General features: G+C 38.3%; 1 protein-coding gene across 1 annotated transcript; it reads right to left on the minus strand.

Annotated features, from left to right (window-relative positions):
- Positions 1-720: 720 nt before the first annotated feature.
- LOC139459439 (probable glutamate receptor) lies at positions 721-18,843 on the minus strand. Its single transcript, XM_071240887.1, has 12 exons — positions 18,774-18,843; positions 13,294-13,475; positions 12,427-12,579; positions 11,091-11,249; positions 9,888-9,988; positions 8,960-9,047; positions 6,875-7,241; positions 5,967-6,184; positions 4,403-4,665; positions 3,684-3,882; positions 2,451-2,591; positions 721-810 (listed from the first exon to the last, which is right to left on the minus strand). Exons 1-12 carry the CDS (start codon positions 18,841-18,843, stop codon positions 721-723), a joined length of 2,031 nt encoding a protein of 676 aa, XP_071096988.1.
- Between the last annotated feature and the right edge of the window lie 465 nt (positions 18,844-19,308).

Here is a 19,308-nt window from a genome sequence, read left to right on the forward strand (position 1 = left end):
GGTCGATTGCAGGATTTGTAAAGCATGCGCACCCCCAACTCGTTGTCAACAGATATTTTCTAAGTCTTTTCTAGTTTTAAATCAAGGTGCTCACATGATTTGATACACTTCGCGATGTAAGACCCGTTTTATCACAATATAGATCTTGATTATCGATCAGATCGTCTAGTCTGGGCGCCGCCTTTTTTGTTCTCATTGTTTACATTGCGGAAGTAGGCTAGGGTAGAAAATAGGTCACAGCCTTGCTTCGATTAGGGAATTCCCTTTTCGCTTTTCGACTAACGGTTAAAGTAAGGGAACAAACATTTTGAATATGCCTACCAAGTAGAGGCTAGATGTACGCAGCAACAGTAACTGTCAGTAATGTCAGTAATTGTGTTATACCATGGATGGAACTCTGTGTCAAAACCACAAGCATGACGAAGACAGTTATAAAATGATCGAGCCACTCCACCATGTCGCTTAAGAAACTGTGTTTGTGCCAAAGCTGTGCATCATCCACTGACAATGTGTTGAACAGTCTCACTAAATTCATTGCATATTATACATTTCACACTTTTATTTTGATTTATAAATCAATGCAAAATTTCGAGTGGGAAGTGACTGTTCATGAGCAGCAAACAGAAAGCCTTCAGTTTTACTTTTCAGGCCAGCCGACTACATCCAAGCGAAGGACTCGGCAGGGTTGCTGATCCTCTCAAGACAATGCACATAGACTCGTTACAATGGTCGTTTAGGTAGTTTCTCCTTGAAAAACTGAGTCTTGTTGATTTGATATGGCACTTCGCTTGGCTGACACTCATTTCTGTACTGTTCAGCAGTACAGAACCATTAACAAAATCAACACTGACATTGAGATTATGTCCCACATCCTTGGCTCATTTATGAAAACTGTGGAATGCCTTATTTTCATCATGAGTCTTGACATCCTTCACAAGACGATCATCAGACAAATAAACGTTTACAAAAGTGCACAATACAATTCCATCATGAAGTACATCCACGTTAATTAAACCACGCCATCCCATTATGATGGGTAAATATATGCGTTTGAGGGAAGAGCGAGTGTAATGGGATCTACTGTCTGACATGATTCTTTGTGTGAGGGTGTCAATACCCTGAATTTCTTGTTTCGCCTTATCAACAACACCAAAAGAATATGAAAGGACGGGTACAGCATAAGTACTTGTGGCTTTAACTTCATTGCGAGGGTTCAAATCTGAAATCCAGATTTTCTTAAGTATCAATTTGTACTCTGCCCAAAGTGTTTCCTTGATATGGGCATTCTGAATCTTGCCCCTCCCCTGCATCCCTAAGTTCTTTAGTCTGACCTTCCATGAGATGGTCAATAACTCCAAGTGAACTGACCGATCCTCCTTCTTCTACCTTGCCACGTTTCAGATGAAGAATGGTGCATTTGTCAAGTCCAAAGACATGCCGATACCATTAGAAAAAGACCCGACACGAGGAATCTGTTTTTTAATGTGGCTCCTCCATTGGCAATAAGTTCAAGATCATCCATGTAAAGGAGGTGAGTAAGGGGTGTTGGGGATCTGTGCTGAGGCCCATGATGAAAATCTTCTTCTGTGCTAAACAAAAAGCTTAAAGGATTAAGGGACAAACAGAAAAGCAAAGGACAAAAAGAATCGCACTGAATTATTATTATTATTATTATTATTATTATTATTATGCACTGAATTATTATCATTTTGCACTGAATTGTTATTATTATTCACTGAAATATTATTATATTCACTGAATTATTATTATTATGATAATACAAGTTGACTTTATTTTTCGTTCAAGTTTGGGTTCATTACAATACAATGTTTTATGGGTGTTATGTGTCATTAATGATCAATGCAATGAATTTTGGCTGCACCTGTTTCAAAGACATTTCTTAGTTGACGGGTGACAAAGTAGACACAGTTAATGGATAACAACTGTTTTATTTACTTCCAGGCGACTTTTCTACTCGACCTTCTTCGAACAGCAAGTCCGCGCACCACCCACCCAACCCATTTCATGGTAAACAAAAGTCGACGACACCTTTGTCATCCTTAAACAAGACCAACCCTGCTGCTACAACATCTACCTGACATCATCCCCGAGTACAGTTCACCATTGAAACGGAAAAGAATAACTACCCTTTCTTGTCTCCAGAACCCCAACCAACAGAGACCCGTGAAAATCCGGGGTAGAATAGGTCTTCAGCAACCCACGCTTGTCGTAAAAGGCGACTATGCTTGTGTGGCCAGGCTCGCTGACTTGGTTGAAGCATGCCGTCGATCCCAATTGCGTGGATCGATGCTCATGATGTTAGTCACTGGATTGTCTGGTCCAGACACGATTATTTACAGACCGCCGCCAAACGTCTCTACCCCCACCAATTGAGCCATCAACCTTCTTCTTCTGGCCCCAAATCTGAGATCGATCAAGTCTATACTCACCTCAGCAATTATCCACCCAAACTCGTCGACAAAGTCATCGCCCTCCAATTTAGAGGGAAAAATCCCCACATCATCAGCCGCCTCCTCAAATAGCGAGTCAGTACTGACACCTACTTCACCAGATACACCACCCTCAATACCCTTATGAGAGTTTACGGTAGAAACACGCCAACAACCTAAAGGTGTAGTTTATTAAATTGACTGTAACTGTGGACAATCCCATTTGGGTTAAACATTCCGCCATATCAACTCCAGAATCAAAAAGCACAAGACATCAACCATCAAATCAGACAGAAAATCAGCCACCTCGGACCACATCAGCAACTGGGAAAACGTCCAAATCCTATCCAACAACTTCCGCGACTTCACTAAAAGAAAACTAACAGAAGCAGTCCACATTCGCCACCACAAGCCATCAATCAACAGAGACCAAGGTTATTTCATCCCATCCGCCAACTATGAATTCATTAAGCAATAATCACCCCACCTGAAAACTTGAAACTGTTTGATTGGCTTCCCATCTCACTGGCTACCCCATCTTGTGTTCGTTCTCCTTCCATCATGTTGTTACAGCATAACAGGCAGACATGAGGGTATTGCAAGAGAACACAGACTTTGTAGAATTTGAAAAACTGATTGTATTGAAGTTTTTTATGTGTATGTCCAGTATATAATGATTTGAGAGCGAAATATCTAAATAACTATTTCTACCACAACCCTAACGGTAACAAATTTTGCAAATTAATGACATGTGATTGTACAGAAACTGTGAGAAATTTATCAATGTCCATTTATCATGCTATGAAACTAAGAAAGTACTATAGGACTTTGGCCTCATCAGTGCCATGAATAAATATTGATTGAGTGAGCATTATCCTTCTGTTGGAATTATTTAATCTACTCATGTAAATCTCACTCATTTATGCAATTGTTGTTACTGTTAATCCACCACATACAATGTAAATTCTGTACCATGTTCATTATTCAGCCTTGCTTGAAAACAGTAGAAGGATCTATTCCGAAACGACGCCTGTACAGTAAAACACGAAGGTGTTACCCATAAATTTCGTCCACTTTGAAATATCACAATGTTCATTGTTAATGATGTTCACGATGACTGAGCACAATTCAATTGACACGGTTTCCGTTTATTCGGAACAATATTTTCTGCGAATGTCAGATTTGGAAAAAGGAGATGGCATTAGCAATTATCTTTGAAAGATCTTGTTTTACCTTGTACCATACAATCTCTGCAACCAGTATCAGGAAACTGCAGATCAGCCCAATTCCCACAGCAAAGAACATACTCTGGATCTTGATGAGTGACACAGCTTTAGGGAAACTCTCTACTGGACATTTGACCTTCGGGGCAGACTGAAGCCATTCTTGCATGGTACGCTGCAGGATACCACTGTCGCGTAGATGATACATCCTGGCAGTGACAACGATTTACATAGGATTACATCCCAAGGATTACCAAACAAAAGAACGCTAACGGTCTAACGGTACAATGTAAAGCGTTGTCAAAATACACAGAAATCATCAGATGAAAACAGAGATTCTATTTATTGATGGAAAAGAAAATGACTTGACTATCGTTTTATAGGGGCAGTCAGATGGTACGACTAGTTTATTGTATCGGGTCAACAGCTATTCCAATGAGCACCAGCCTTGTAATATTTACATATCCATTTTACAACGATATGGCAAACCCTATAACTGAGTAAATATGTAAAATAGTATAAATTGTCAGACCGGTAAATATTCATAATTCTAAATGAGGAAACTTCAAAATTAAACGTTAATGCAAGAGGATACTTCTGTGACAATTTGAAAGAAAACTCGATGAGGTAATTAACTAAGTATTATTTAATTATTAATTAAATAAGTATTATGTACACTCATTATATTCGTCAATCTATTAAGTGAACAAATGATCGATTCAGACCTACGTTTTTTCCAGATCCTGTTTGAAAGGAGAAGACTTTGGAAGATGGAAGGCTGTGTAGGAATGTCCAAATTTAGTGTCGAGTAATTGCAATCTGCAATCAGCATAGCTTAAAGGGACAATGACTGTGCCCGAGATGAAAGCGTATTTTCCCTCATGGACTCTTTGCAGGTGCTTGGTGATGTTGATACCGAGTACGTCAGGATCTGTGACAGATAAGTCCCGGACTCGTTGTACGACACCCTTGATATCTGATTGCTTGGTATTCTGAAAATCATTGTGGAGTGGTCACATGTCTTAACACTAATCTAAATCTCTTTTAATGCAAACGTATGTATGTACAATAATTAGAACTGCGTTGCACATACCTATGTCTTGAGTATTGCATGTAATCTATGTTCTTATGGGAAACAATCACGTGTATAGTGTAGACCTGTCAACTGTTCCAATCGTATCAAGATGATCCATTTTCAAGCCCCGTTTTTAATTAGATATTGTAGGTATTTGTCATCTAACACTATATTAAATATACCATGTACATCGACAGAACTGAAGCGAAATGGAAATCCTTTTCGTCTACAGAATGAAGACACAGTTGACATGGATTTCAGTTTCAAGCAAGTTGATAAGGGCACTAGCACCTGTACTGACCGTGAAGACCCGTGAAGAGAATAGGTCTCCAGAAACCCATGAATGCCATAAGAAGCGACTATGCTTATTGTAAGAGGTGACTAACGGGGTCGGGTGGTCAGGCTCGGTGACTTGGTTGACGCATGTCATGGTATCCCAACTGCGTGGATCGATGCTCGTGATATCAAATATTGGATTGCCTGGTCCAGACCGCCGGCATATAGCTGGAATATTGCTGAGTGCGGCGTTAAACAACAAACATACTGTGCTGAAACGTCACAACTAAAGAGCAAGAGGGACTGAAATCCACAAGTCAACATTGTCTTCACTGTTAGTACATGCCACTTGAACATACCACTACAGACGAAGAATCAATACATGGCTGGGTCACGTGTTCAAATTTTCACATTGAAAACACCCTTCCTTCGTTCTATTCGTGCTTTAGTGAAAAGTCTGTGCTGCAAATACTTGTGTCAATAAATGTAGGACATCGTATCTCGTTTCAAACACAGCATTATTGGAATTAAAGATTATTTGTGGGTGAAAACGAACTGACACTCTATGTTCCATTCCACACAGTCAGTCATCCTTGAGGATAACACAAAACCATCTCTCAAGTTACATTTCAGGAGATATGGATATACCTCATGGATGAATGGCTGTGTCCATAGCTATTGATAATTAGTCAAAACATTTGGGTAAGTTTTCTTCCAACTTTTTTAATTGCTCTTATTGAATTTTAATCTTTGTATGATAGTGCAGAAAAAAAGTATTGACAAATGTGACATTCTTAAATTTGATATAAAAAATCGATTTAAAGAAATTACTAATTTAAATTCCAATAAAGGAGTTATTAAAACAATGAAAGAAAGACGGGATAATATAACGGTGCCTCATATATGACCACTTGTTAAATAACGTTGACATTTTTTCTTTACCTGGAAAAGGTTTTGAGTAATGCTTGATGAATCGTAGCCTATTTTGTTGTCTTCTCTGGCTACAAGTTCAGTCAGGTTTGAAAATGGTGGCTTTTCTAATTTTATAGCAAATGTGGCCACGATGGTCCCAGAGTAGACAGCAGAGATAATGGTTGTAAACATCCACCATGCCGCAACAAAGATCCGATCCGAGTCATGTGATACATGTCTTTCTGATCCTGTATATGAAACGTGATTATAAGCAACACATTTATTCAAGTATTATACTCATTCACTCATAAAGTAGGGACATAAGCTATTAAGTCAAACAATTTGTTGTAGTCAAATAGATCACTTGACAAAAAACATTTGAATCTGGAACTTGCAAACCTATCCAAACCTAGAATAATACAAATATCTTCTTTCAAAATGTGGTTATCTTTTAGCATGCACTTAGAGACTATCTAATAGTCGATGTAATGTCGAACGACATTTTGTTGTAGATGAGTACGGGAGTGTGTGAATGTTGTTGAACAGCATAATTAACAGCAATATTCGAGCTGTATGAAGGCGATAATATCCAAAAAATAAAGAGACGGAAAGATCCACACATTCAGTGTCGAATGGCGCGCAATCAGCCAAGTCACAGAGCTTGATCATTCAATCAGTTCAACTTGATTCTTGTCACAGGAACCGGTTCAAAAATAAATCGGCGTGTGTGTTTGTGCGTTCGTGCGTTCGTGCGTTCGTGCGTGTGCGTGATAATTCTCCACAAGAAAAGATTCATCAATTGCATATTTCAATCTTTTTGCTTTATACATTATGTTTGATAAATTTACTAAAAACATAAGAAGTATCTGCTAAACGCAGAGTACGAATCACAGTGGTTTACTGGTTGTTTTAACAACAACAGAACAATATATTCTTACCTTGCTTCAAGCAGGCCCCATATAGTTCAAATGTTGTTGATGTAACAGTGTCCATGTTATTTTTCCACGATGGGCACAGTTTTTCAGTTCGCAGATTGTGGTCCACATTCTTATCCTTGGAACTCAAATGCGACTTAATGAATCTCACAGAGGACAATAAGACAGTAGAAAAAAACAGTGACACTCCAAGCACAATAAAGACATGAGATTGGAACGGTCTGAGAAAGACCAGCAGATGGTCCTGATCAGGCTCTTCCTTCCTGAACAATACAATGCGTTTGTTCTCAAACACGGGTGGCAAGATGAAATCCGCCACAGAGTAACGGTCGATGTGGATTGTGATATGGTCAGCTGCCAAGTCGGCCTCCTGTGTTGACGCGCCAGGATGATTACATGAAATGAGTTTGACATAATATATCATAAACATTAATATCAACCGTAAAAAGACCACTGATGTCAGAATCAGTGACTGCCATATGTCATGAGTAAACACGTATGGAAATATATGTATTTCTGGGCATGGTATAACATATCTAGACTAGTTTTAACTAAGCTTGGTTTTCATAACGATAAGGTAGCACCTGCCCTAGTCACTGTACAATAAAGCGATAAAACCCTTCCATGATCATAAGAAAGCTCTGCTAAAGAAGAGTCCAGGGTCAAACGCATGCAAAGGCAAGTCAATGATTCACCTGAACAAATATAGGAAGATATGGTACAAGACAAAATAAGAAATTGCATGGGACATAATTTTAGTCACCGATGCTTCAAGTGTGGAAATATCCTCCACGTGCCTACCATAAAACTTTGTAAAAGGTTTACTTTGACCTTGAATGTTGTAACCCTAATCAAACGTTTGAGCAAGAGTCATGTGGTACTGATATGACGCTCTTAGTCGAGCAAGCACGATTTCACGTCAAACGTGTACCAGAGGCATTAGCTGTTCGAATGTTGCTTGGAATATTTGGATTTTCTTAAACGTTTTTGTCACTTTCATAAAAGAGTTCTAAAAACAAATGAGGCGTTTTCCCTATTATCTTTTATTTCCATTTCCCTTGGGAAAATCAGTGGAGGGGAATTGGTTACTTGACAGTTTAATTTAATCAAATCATTGATATATCTTAAACGTTATTTATATCTGTTTTCAGTTTGCCAATCCGAGAAGAAATTTCGATTCACACGCATAAAGAAACAGATAAGTAAGAAGGGAAACACAACTGGTGCCCATGGGGATGCCTACTTATTGGCTAAATGTCCTATCTTCACATTTCAGATAGATGTTATTTATCAGGAAGTCCAACATGTCACATATTACCTTCTCATGAAACCGCAGATGACATTTGTTTTCACGTTAGTCAAATTGCCCCGACCCTTAGAAGATAGAGATGACGAATTCCATAAGGATCAAAAGAGGCACTGGATATACATCCTCTTCCCTAGCAGGGATATCTGCCTAACAGAGGCACTGGATATACATCTACTTCCATAGCAGGGATATCTGCCTAACAGAAGTACTGGATATACATCTACTTCCCTAGCAGGGATATCTGCCTAACAGAAGTACTGGATATACATCTACTTCCCTAGCAGGGATATCTGCCTTACAGAAGTACTGGATATACATCTACTTCCCTAGCAGGGATATCTGTCTAACGGAAGTACTGGCTATACATTTACTTCCATAGCAGGGATATCTGCCTAACAGAAGTATTGGATATACATCTATTTCCCTAGCAGGGATATCTGCCTAACATAAGTACTGGACACACATCTACTTCCCTAGCAGGGATATCTGCCTAACAGAAGTACTGGGCATACATCTACTTCCCTAGCAGGGATATCTGCCTAACAGGTCTCATATCTTGTAAACGTCAAAAGGTGAAATTTATACTTTGTAAACGTAACTTTTGAAAATTGTTGACAAATGGACGGGTCATGTGAACAACAAATAGCCAATCACATTACCGGAAAACTCTTCAAAACTTCAAAATAGTTTGTTCTATATAAACTACTGTATCACTAGCCTTGTATTACATATTGCCTGTACCAAGTATGGCATGTTCTTACTGGTCTGTCTCTACTTACCCTTCTCTGCAACATGCCGAGCACCCCTGTCCACGAACCATTCTTGTTCTTGCCCCATACACTTTCTCTTGGCGAGATGACCTCATAACTGTTATACGTAATAATAATAATTATATTGCTTGTTCAGAAGGTTAGAAATTGCATTTAATGCTTCTGTGAGCAGTCTGTTATATTTTCAAATAATACAATAAGAGAGAACCAGGAAGCACTAATGTGGGTCCAATAAATTTCCACATAGTGGAACATACTTTAATCTGCCTAACAAAACCACTTCAACCAAACAACATATGGGCAAGAAAGAGTATGTACGTCAAAAGTTGTGACATGTAGACACAAAAGGCAAGATCCGATGGAGTATGAGTTTCAAGCTGAGTATTGTCATACAATCGTGTGGATAGTTTCTTTTGTCTCTCTGAATCTTTATGCATAGATCTAAATATTAAACACATGAGGCGGTTTCACTTCTTTTTCTTTTAATTATTTCACACACTGCCTCCTCAGGAAACCTGAGATGACGTTTGCTTTTTTGACAAATCTTCCCGAACCTTAGAAGATAGAGAATTAACTTTACGTCTATGGACAACGTGTGACAAATAGATCATGGAACGAATTTTTCAGCGCAGGTGTGTCGTTAGACAAGGTGGTTAGCAAAGCCACTATTAGGATGAACAACTATTTTTTAATGATGTCAGTGCTTTATCAATTCAGCATAAGTTCTTTTGCAGGGTCTATTAATGCATGAAACAGATTCCCCATTTTCTATTTCTGTCTGTGCTGAATGCATGTTGAAATGCATACATTCAGTTCTAAGATTAAAATTGCGGAGATATATCACATTGCACCTTATTTTTTTTCATATCGGAGTCTCATATGTTTTAAGTTAAGATTGTGTGCAGCAACTTACAGATGTCCAAAGGATAAAGTTCACCTGAAATTTAGATTGACTGCCAACATCTGCAATATGTGGAGTGACAAGCTGGACACCTTCCGCTTGTTGACAATCTCGTAGCCATAGTTCCATGGATGAGTCTGCAATTACACATATGGGTGAAGGTATGAGAGTTTACAAATATACAGCAACACAATCCTTTCCATAATCATAAGAAATCTCTGCTAATACCAGACTACACTGTACGATTACGGCGAGGTATGTGATTTTGAAATTCTTCTTTTGTACTGGACACCAAAGCTCTATAAAAAGCCGTACAATGAGGGATATATTGGTGGGTCGAGCAAATGAACCGCCAAATCCTTGTCTCAAAGATGATCTAATCCTTAGTGGAATTATGAAAGGACTTCCTTAATATTCACAGAACGTATTTGAGAAGCAGAAAATACGATCAGTCCAATAATATAATGATGCGACAAGACTCTAACCTTTACAAAAATTAGGTAGCGTTAAGCAGTTGCTACATTTCGCTTAGCAGTTGCCCTGCTGATCTGTTTCTTAATGCGTATGAATCAAAGTTTCTTCTTGGATTGCTAAAATAAATACACAGGAATTTGGCCAAGACGTTTAACTATTGCTTCAGGTACATAGATGATCTGATATTTTTCAATAGTGGTGAAATACCCAATTCCCTTCCTCATGAAGTAAAAGACAGCCTCTTATGATTCATATTTAGATCTCTGTATAAAAATTGACTAAAGTGCAAGCGTTTGGTAAACTTTTAAGGAACAATCGAGCTTGCTCTCACGAAGATTTCAAAGAGCGTCATATGACTCTTGCTCAAAAGTTGTTTGATAGTGTTGCAAAACAAAAGTGCAAACGATATTCCGCGACTAGGTCTTAAATTGAAGTTGCAAAACTTATTGAACACCTCTCGTATGTCTTTGAAACACTGCCATAGCCTTTCGGCATAGTAGGAAATGTTTTTTACATGCAAGTGAACACGCTCAGTTCTAATCTAACAGATAGAGTACCAATGCACGGTGACTTGGCTGATGTTAAGTCATTATACCCTGGCGGAATAGGACGTGATGTTCTCGATTACTTACATGCCATGTAGTTTTGAAACAAAAACAAGAAACAACCCACCGAGTCACACATAACCGGTACGTTTTCTGCAGCTCTTATAATCTGCAGTAGGTTCTGCCAACCTGGATGTACGTGACTTAATGGATGGGGTACCTTCATGACGACTGTCAGTTGCCGGCCATTGTAACCGAACCTCACGTTGGAGAAAACTTCTGTGACATTTCCTTCTACATCAGAGAGAGCCACGTCCGCAAAAGCTCGTCCATTGGGGTGAATCATCAGTGTCCACATCCTTGGCTTTGTGAAATCTCCCTGTTATCAGACAACCATGTATACGTATGCCATTGAATTATTAAAATAACTTAATGGTTGGGACAGTCAAGATACATTATAAATAATGTGTACAGTCCCTTTGAACTCAGAATAATTTATTAACACTTATAACGTAATGTTACCACGATTCTCATTTGTTAATACTTATGCAAATTTAATAGACCATGACGACATACACGACTACTTCCTTTCCTACCCGTTACTGAATAACAACCAACTATTTACAAGAATGTATGACAAGAAGGGTGACTTCAACCTTCACTTTATGCCGAACATAATTCCAGCAGATCTAACCTTTGTGTTCACATTTCACAACTTTTGAGTTAAAACTCGAGAATGGTCTTTCTACGAAGATGTCAAAGGGCGTCATATGACTCTTGACCGGGGTTACAACTTTAAAGGCTAAAGCTTTCAAAGGGTCTTATGGAAATGTGTAGTTTTGATGTATTGGTGACTCAAATGGCGTCTGGTGCAATTCCCTATTTTGACTTGTGTCATATGTTCCCGTGTTTTTTAGGAGAACGTTTGTCTTGTCTTTGGATGTTTGTGTGACTGTGACGGGTGCCGTCACTATTTGATAGCGAATAATAAACACAATCTCATGCTGATGATAAAGTCGGAATCATAAAAAGGATTCTGCTTTCAGCAGAGATTTCTTATAATTATGGAAAGGGTTTTGATGCCTTTATGGAAATACCATAATGTCATCCCCTTTATCCTATATGTATTTTCTTACCCCTATACATATATAGTATATTTTTTTTTACCCCTATATATTGTATCTTATTTTCATTGTATCATGACACATACGCTGGACTCATTCCCTATTGCAGCATTGATTTGAGTCCGGTTGAACATATAGCCGTCCAATCTTATCAAACTCGTGTGCGAGAGAAATCCGTTATCGGTTTTATCTTGCCACATACCTTAATGGAGGAGGAAGAACAAATAGCATGTATCAATGAAAGGTTCTGTCAAGGATGATAATGGAGGTGAATCAGGGATTCAAAACTCGGATCATGGCAAATTATGAGGCGCCTTAGACAACTAATCATCAATACAATCAATACAATGCACTCTAAAATATTTAAATATTTGGCCGTTTTCACCATTGAGGATGAAACTGGCACCATCCAACTGTTTAAAAAGAGCATACTTGTCCTGTAGGCAGTTCCAGCAGTGCCACATTCTCCAGTTTAATGTTGCTGTCCAGGAGTACAGGTAAATCATCTGATTTACCGACAACCAGCACCCGTGAGACGTGGCACCAGTCAACCGAGGAGTTGGATCTAGTTCCACAGATTCCAGACTGGCTAAGAGAAACTAGTTTTCAATTTCATTCAATGATTAAACAGAAAGTGGACATTATTTTACGAGAGATAAAATGATTCTTTCACTAAGTTTCATCATGATCTTTGCATTTTTTATAAAAAATATATAGAATTATGTGTTGTCGAAGACAAACGCATTGCTGGCTTTTGAACATGGGACCGATAAGAATTTTCTTAGCGCCCAAAAGTCACACGTTTTATATAACGTACAAGTATCGACTTAATGACATTCGAGTCTTAGAATTTATGATATTATTGGCTACAAATCTCTCATTTATCTAACACATTTCCCTAACATTGCAACTTAACTGCTTGAGGTCGTAACAACAACTGATAGTTTTAGACGTGTAAAATTTCTCTGCAACTCTGCTGTGCGGAAATAATTTTGTGATGTTTCAAAAGCCTTGCTTTTATAGAAAATGATTGATGTAATGAAATATTACATGCTGAAGAAAAAAACATATGTTGTTTATATAGTATGTGAAAAAGAAATCTTTATGAAATTATTTCTGCACTGACAAATTGTAGAAGGAAATATTTGGCAAAACAAACTCTCCCAACTTGCAAAGTCTCATACTCTTTACAAAAGGTTACAATGAATCCAATTTACGACTATTTGAGATTAGAACAAGTGGTAACTGAGTTCTTGTTTCGACGTTGTTCCCTATTGTGTTTTCCCATGCGTGACGAACCAGTTGACGTAAGACCGAAACAGTGGTTGTGACGTCACAGAGAAGCAGCACATGGATGTGGGGCTGGAGGACATTCTCTACATCTCTCAGCATTGTCAGCAGGTCTTCCTCTTTTGAGGAGCTAATGTCATAGTCCACATAGGAAATACCTGATGTTTCCAACGAGTGGGGGAAGTGTACACCTGAAACGTATAATACATACTTAATATGAACGAGATTTAGGATTTTCAGTGATCCATTCATATAATTTTTACCTTTATTTTGCCTGCTACGCCTAATGGAATCTGTTTCGGCAGTAAATCGAAATGATTTTATATTTTCGTTTTTTGGAAAATAGTAGGAGTAGTTTATTCCGAGGTAATATAGTCCATAAGCCCAAGGTGCATATTGAAAGAAACCGAGTGCGAAAGTATATTATTTTGAGACAGGTGAGTTGAAATTGGATTTAACGTCGCCTCCAAGATTATTGCACTTATATGCACGTGTGTGTGTGTGTGTGTGTGTGTGTGTGTGTGTGTGCGCGTGCGTGCGTGCGCGCGCGCGCGCGCGTATCAAACCCCGGACCTTCCGCTCTCCGGGCGGACGCTCTACCACTAGACCACGGAGGTGGTCATTTTGAGACAGTCTCACTGATATGGCTTCATAAATATATATGAGAGGTGACAAGCGTTTCCAGATGGTTACATTTGATGATGACATAAACATATTAAATTTATGGATTGTTGGATAGCCATAAAACTTTAAAGGAAAGAACAATTGTAATACTTGATATTTGTTCCAAATGTGTAAGACGTGATAATCATCTTTTATCTAAGGCAATTTACAGATATTACATTATATCTCAATTCCAGCTTTTCCAATATACCTGCCAGTTTCTATTCATAGTTTATGAGAACCAGAACTGAACTGAGCAAGAGCACGTCTATATTTCAAATAGTTGACTCTGCGGATTTATAGTTCACTACCAAAAATTCGTACGAGTATCCAAGTGTTTATGTGGCATTTAATAATGCAGAAAGCCAATAGTTCTGTAACGAAAGTTCTAGTCTACCTAAAACTTTATTTAAAAATGTTCTTGCCATACAAATCCGACTTCTTAGGCTTGAAATCTATGTTGAATCCTAGATGCCCAAATTTGACAACCAACGCTTTCATTGACTAGGATCGTATGTTTCCGAGTTTGTTTTACGTGAACAGTTCACTTGTCTTTGCGTGTGTTTATGACGTGTGCCACCGGTGGGTCAGGGTACCCTTACCTTTTCGCTGACACATGGTATCATAACTCAATCTGTTGTATGATGTATTGTCGGCGTTTAGCAGGAAACGTTTTCTCTTTTCACGAGAAACATGGTTTCATCACTGACTTCAGCGATCCGTTCATACTATTTGCACTCCTTTTTTTCTCCTTGCACAATGGACTTTGTTTCGGCGGATAATCGAGACTGGTTATTTACGTCTTTTAACAATCCAGTTACCTCTTCTAGATGATCTTGGCAGTTGACTACTTCCATAATGTAACAACTGTTATATTTGGGATAACACTTTCTTAGTAAAGTACAGATTCTCGTACTTTTTGGGGTTGAGTCCCGTCCGGGACACATTCTTAAGGTGGGCCGTTGCATGATATTAAATTAATACGTGTCAACGTTTGACCTGCTTAAAGTTGTTTTGTTTAACTCAATTGGATTATGCTATGGATCGCGTAGATGACTGCCTATATTCACACACGACATTGAAATTCTAAAAAAAGGTTTTAAACGGCAAGTAATAAATAAAATACTAAACTCGCCCCGTTCAGTACCAATTTAAATGCAACTCGTGAATAGTTCTGGTATCTGACTCGCTTTCGCTCGTAAGATACCAGAACTATTCACACGTTTCTTAAAATTAGTATTACACGCGAGCTCGTTTAGTATTCTATATTTATTAGAAAAGTCATTTTCCGAAGCAAAGCTACTTGAATTACGTCTGGTAGGTACTAAGACTGGTACCAAGTTGTAAAACGATGCCTGCGCAACGCATCTACGAAACACTCCCAGTCTGCTTGAGGGAATCGTTAAACAACACAGTGTACAGCAGGCGATGCATTGACTTAGCGAAGCACATGTCGTGAGAAATGGCTGTCACTAGCGATTTCTTGACATTCAATGTTGACAGTCGTGAAACGGAGGAGGGAGGGGAATAATTAGAGATAAGCAGTGGGTCTTCCGATAATGGACCAGCTGCTAATGCGCTTCAACTGATTTACCCACCTGAACCAGAAATAAAGGAAACCGGCTCGTCCATTTCATATTTAGGTCTATGCATAGACTGTTGGAAGCAGTCAAAGACCGCCTCCGTGGTCTAGAGGTAGTGCGTGCGCAAGGTCCAGGGTTCGATCCCCGGCTGCGTCACACCAAAGACTTGTTGTTACCCTGTCTGGTACTCGGCATTAAGGGGCTAAAACAAGGGCTGGTCGGCTCGGAGTCAGTATACTGTGTCTGAGTGGGGTATTCATGTTAAACTGAGGCATGGTATCTCAGTGTGCTCGCACTATAAATCGGCACCAGTCCGGACTACTTCAAGCAGCCACACACACACGTGCATGCACGTCCCTATATAAGTGCAATAATCTTTGACGCGACGTTAAACCATATTTTACCTCACCTAATCAGTCAAAACGTTCAATTGCGTATTTAATCCTCTCTACGAAGATATTTACCATAAGAAATCATCTTTTGTTCCACCTCTCGGACCAAATCAAATCTTGCCTGCTTCTAATATTAAACTTCAAGATACAACTCCCACTCAACATTCTTCATCCACTCCTTGGCAAATGGTAAAGCCAGTGGTAGACCTTATATTAACCAAACTATAGGAATCAGATACTAACCAATTAATTTACCAACAAGAATACAACCAATTAAGAAATATTTTTGACACTTATAATATCTTCAAGATTACCAGATAATAATTCAATATTCACAGCAGAATCAAATGCCATTTTAACAGCCATGAAATATATCACCAACCAATCTAAGCATAAACAGTTCATATTTTTTTCAGATTCTCTTTCGAAATTGTTGAACCGTTTAATGATCTTGCTACTGGATAATACGATGTAGTTTTTTGTTGGTTACCCAGCTACGCTGGAATCATGGGTAACACAATGGCTGATGCTGCAGCTAAAGGAGTTCCCAGAACAATCTCTTATACCACTTCTACTTCTATACAATGGTTATAAACCTTTGATCAGATGTCACATCAAGGATCTTATGCAAAAGAAGGGGGACACCCATGTAAGTATCAATAAATTACATCAAATTAATTCGCTGTGATTCGCTGTGATTCGCTGTGCAGAGTTGCTCCCCGTGTACATGCCAGAAACCTATTATTGGGGGTTCGAATCTCTGTTCGCCCCGATTTCGTTTCTAGGTTTGTCAGCACCATACCCGTGCTCGTGGGTTTCACCGAAGTGATAAACGTCTGAGACCTGCATCACCTCGGGCTTTCCTCCCACATTAAGCTGACACGCCGCGATGTAACTCACTCACAGGTAATATTGTCCTTTTAAAAAAATAAATAAATAAAATTACTTTATAAAAGTGTGTTATTTCAAAATTTGGTAGCGTTAATTAGTAAGTTAAATTGTCAGTTGCTGTACCCTTGAGGAGGGTAACGTAAAAGTATTGTACCTACAAGAGGGTATGTAAGTTCCATGTCATTTAAAGTACTCACTCACTCACTGTAAACTATAAAATGTCCAGATGAGTTACACAATTAGTGAGGTTTTTATTATGTTATGTATGCTTTTCGCAATCCCGCTCTATTGCTTGTTCAACAAACAATACACACAAAAATATGGATGGCCTGATAAGATATCTGCGATGCATAGCTGAAAACATAGTCGAAAACACATGGTGAACGAGAGTTTATATCTGAACACCTTGTCTATCACCGTGTGAAAAAGGTTTAACAAAAGCTCCAATCCATGCCCTCCAAAGTTCAGTGGAAATGACAATTTGGTTTGGTTTTATGTTCATGACAGTATATTGACCCTGTTTTAAGCAGAAATCTGAGAATGTTGTTGAAAATCCACACACAACAAAAACTTCCCAACTTTCTCGCTTTGGGGAGTTCAATCTAATATCATACTGGAGCAACATGATACCAAGTGTATTTCGATATTTAAATAAGCATTTACATGAAATGACGTTCCTAACTGTTTGCTGATGATACACCATTATCATTATTGATCACCCATTATCAACAAGTAGTTCAATTAATCATGATTTGTAATGTATTTCTCAATGGACTAAAACTGGGAAAGTAAAATTTAATCACGATAAAACAGAAGCAATTCAATTTTCAAGAAAACGTAACGTCACTGTCCGGGCTGATCTGTTCATGAATGATGTAAAAATAAAGAATGTTAATAGCCACAAACACCTCGGGCTAACTTTACAAAGTGATGGGCATTGGTATAGCCATATTGAAAATCTAACTGCCAAGGTTAGCTCATTGATAAATTGCTTTCGTAGTCTGAAATATCGTTTGAACAGACACAGTCTACATTCGCTCTATTGTTCATTCATATTACCCTTGTTTGATTACTGTGACTATATATGGAATAATTGCACAAAGGGTCAAGAATTGTCCTTAGAAATGTTACATCTAGATGCACTCAGGACAATATGTGGTGCCACGAGGGGCACGAGTCATACAAATTATATAACGAAACCGGTCTATCCTCTTTGGCTGAGAGACGATACTTTCACAAATTATGCATTTTATAAAATGGAAAGTGGGACAGCGCCAAGTTATTTATGTGATATGGTACCTGTAGAAACCTTGGATCACCCACATTATGAAACACGTAACACAAATGAATACTCTGAGCCTAATTGCCGAACTGAATTATTTAAAAAATCAGTTTTACCTTCCACAGTCTCCGCCTGGAATGTACCAGATTCTTCTTAGAGAGAAGCCCATTCATTTTCTCAGTTAAAAAAACCCTGTATAAGTGTAATCCTGACATATTTGAAAATATTGGTTCACAAAATTGAAAGATGTTTTAGCGATAATGCTGAATGTACATGTGCTTTTTTCAACAGAAGTGCTTTACACTACCTATTTACTTGCCCAACTTATACTGAGATTAGATCTGAAAGCTATCATTGTGTTAATGGATATGACCTACGAACCGTCCTGTTTGGTAACGTCAGCCTAGACAAAGAAAAACTGACTCTGTACATCATTTCTTCTCTATGAGCAAAAGAGTTGTCTAAACATATACTCTTATATAAATCTCACTAACAACTGTTTTATCTTTGATGTACCACATATGACTTAATACCAAGTCTATACTACTAAATAATTATACTACTGAAACTTGTTCGGATTTTGTCGGGGAGATATATTTACGAGTATATAGGCTCTGCCTGTTTATCAATCCCCTTTCACTATACCAAGTGGAAATAAATATTGTTTAAAAAACTTACCTAACTCAAGTTCACGTAAAACAAGAACGGACTGCCAGTTAAGAGCAATCAGAAGATTGACGAGCAGCATGGCCTTGGGTTGTTACTGATAACTGCGATAGTTAACTTCTGAATAGTTTTTAAATAGAGGAAAAGTGGAGGACCAGATATATATTAACAACCAATTAGATTGGAACGTTTGTCAACACATTAGCTAAACAAATAGATACTTAACTTTGAATGTAATCCTGATCCTATTTCGTATTTCTCTTTATCTGTTTACTTGTCCCTGTTTCACAGTACAGACTTGTTTGATGAGTTTTCCGAAGAGTATGGTCAACAGAGAATACAAATTAACATTACTGACAGAGACAGGCTGTTTTTGACATATTGATTTTCTCGTCAATGTTTAATAACCATATTACATTAAGTATATTTGTACTGTATTTACAAAGCCCTCCAACTGTGTGAAGTATAACCGGTCGCCTGGTTACAGGAGATAATGATCTGGAAACGACGATCATTATATTGTGATAAGTGACTTTCATATTGCTCG

Source organism: Haliotis cracherodii, unplaced genomic scaffold (assembly GCF_022045235.1).
Source record: "Haliotis cracherodii isolate W230 unplaced genomic scaffold, xgHalCrac1.p SCAF_13, whole genome shotgun sequence".
Lineage (NCBI taxonomy): Eukaryota > Metazoa > Mollusca > Gastropoda > Lepetellida > Haliotidae > Haliotis > Haliotis cracherodii.

What these genes read in the sequence shown, in the direction of transcription:
- LOC139459439 (XM_071240887.1), bottom strand. Translation starts at nt 18,843, where the DNA reads ATGCTGCTCGTCAATCTTCTGATTGCTCTTAACTGGCAGTCCGTTCTT. An exon ending in GCAGTCAATCTAAATTTCAG is followed by an intron (nt 9,048 to 9,887) that starts GTGAACTTTATC and finishes TACGTATAACAG; the next exon opens with TTATGAGGTCATCTCGCCAA. An exon ending in AAACAGGATCTGGAAAAAAC is followed by an intron (nt 3,883 to 4,402) that starts GTAGGTCTGAAT and finishes TGTCACTGCCAG; the next exon opens with GATGTATCATCTACGCGACA.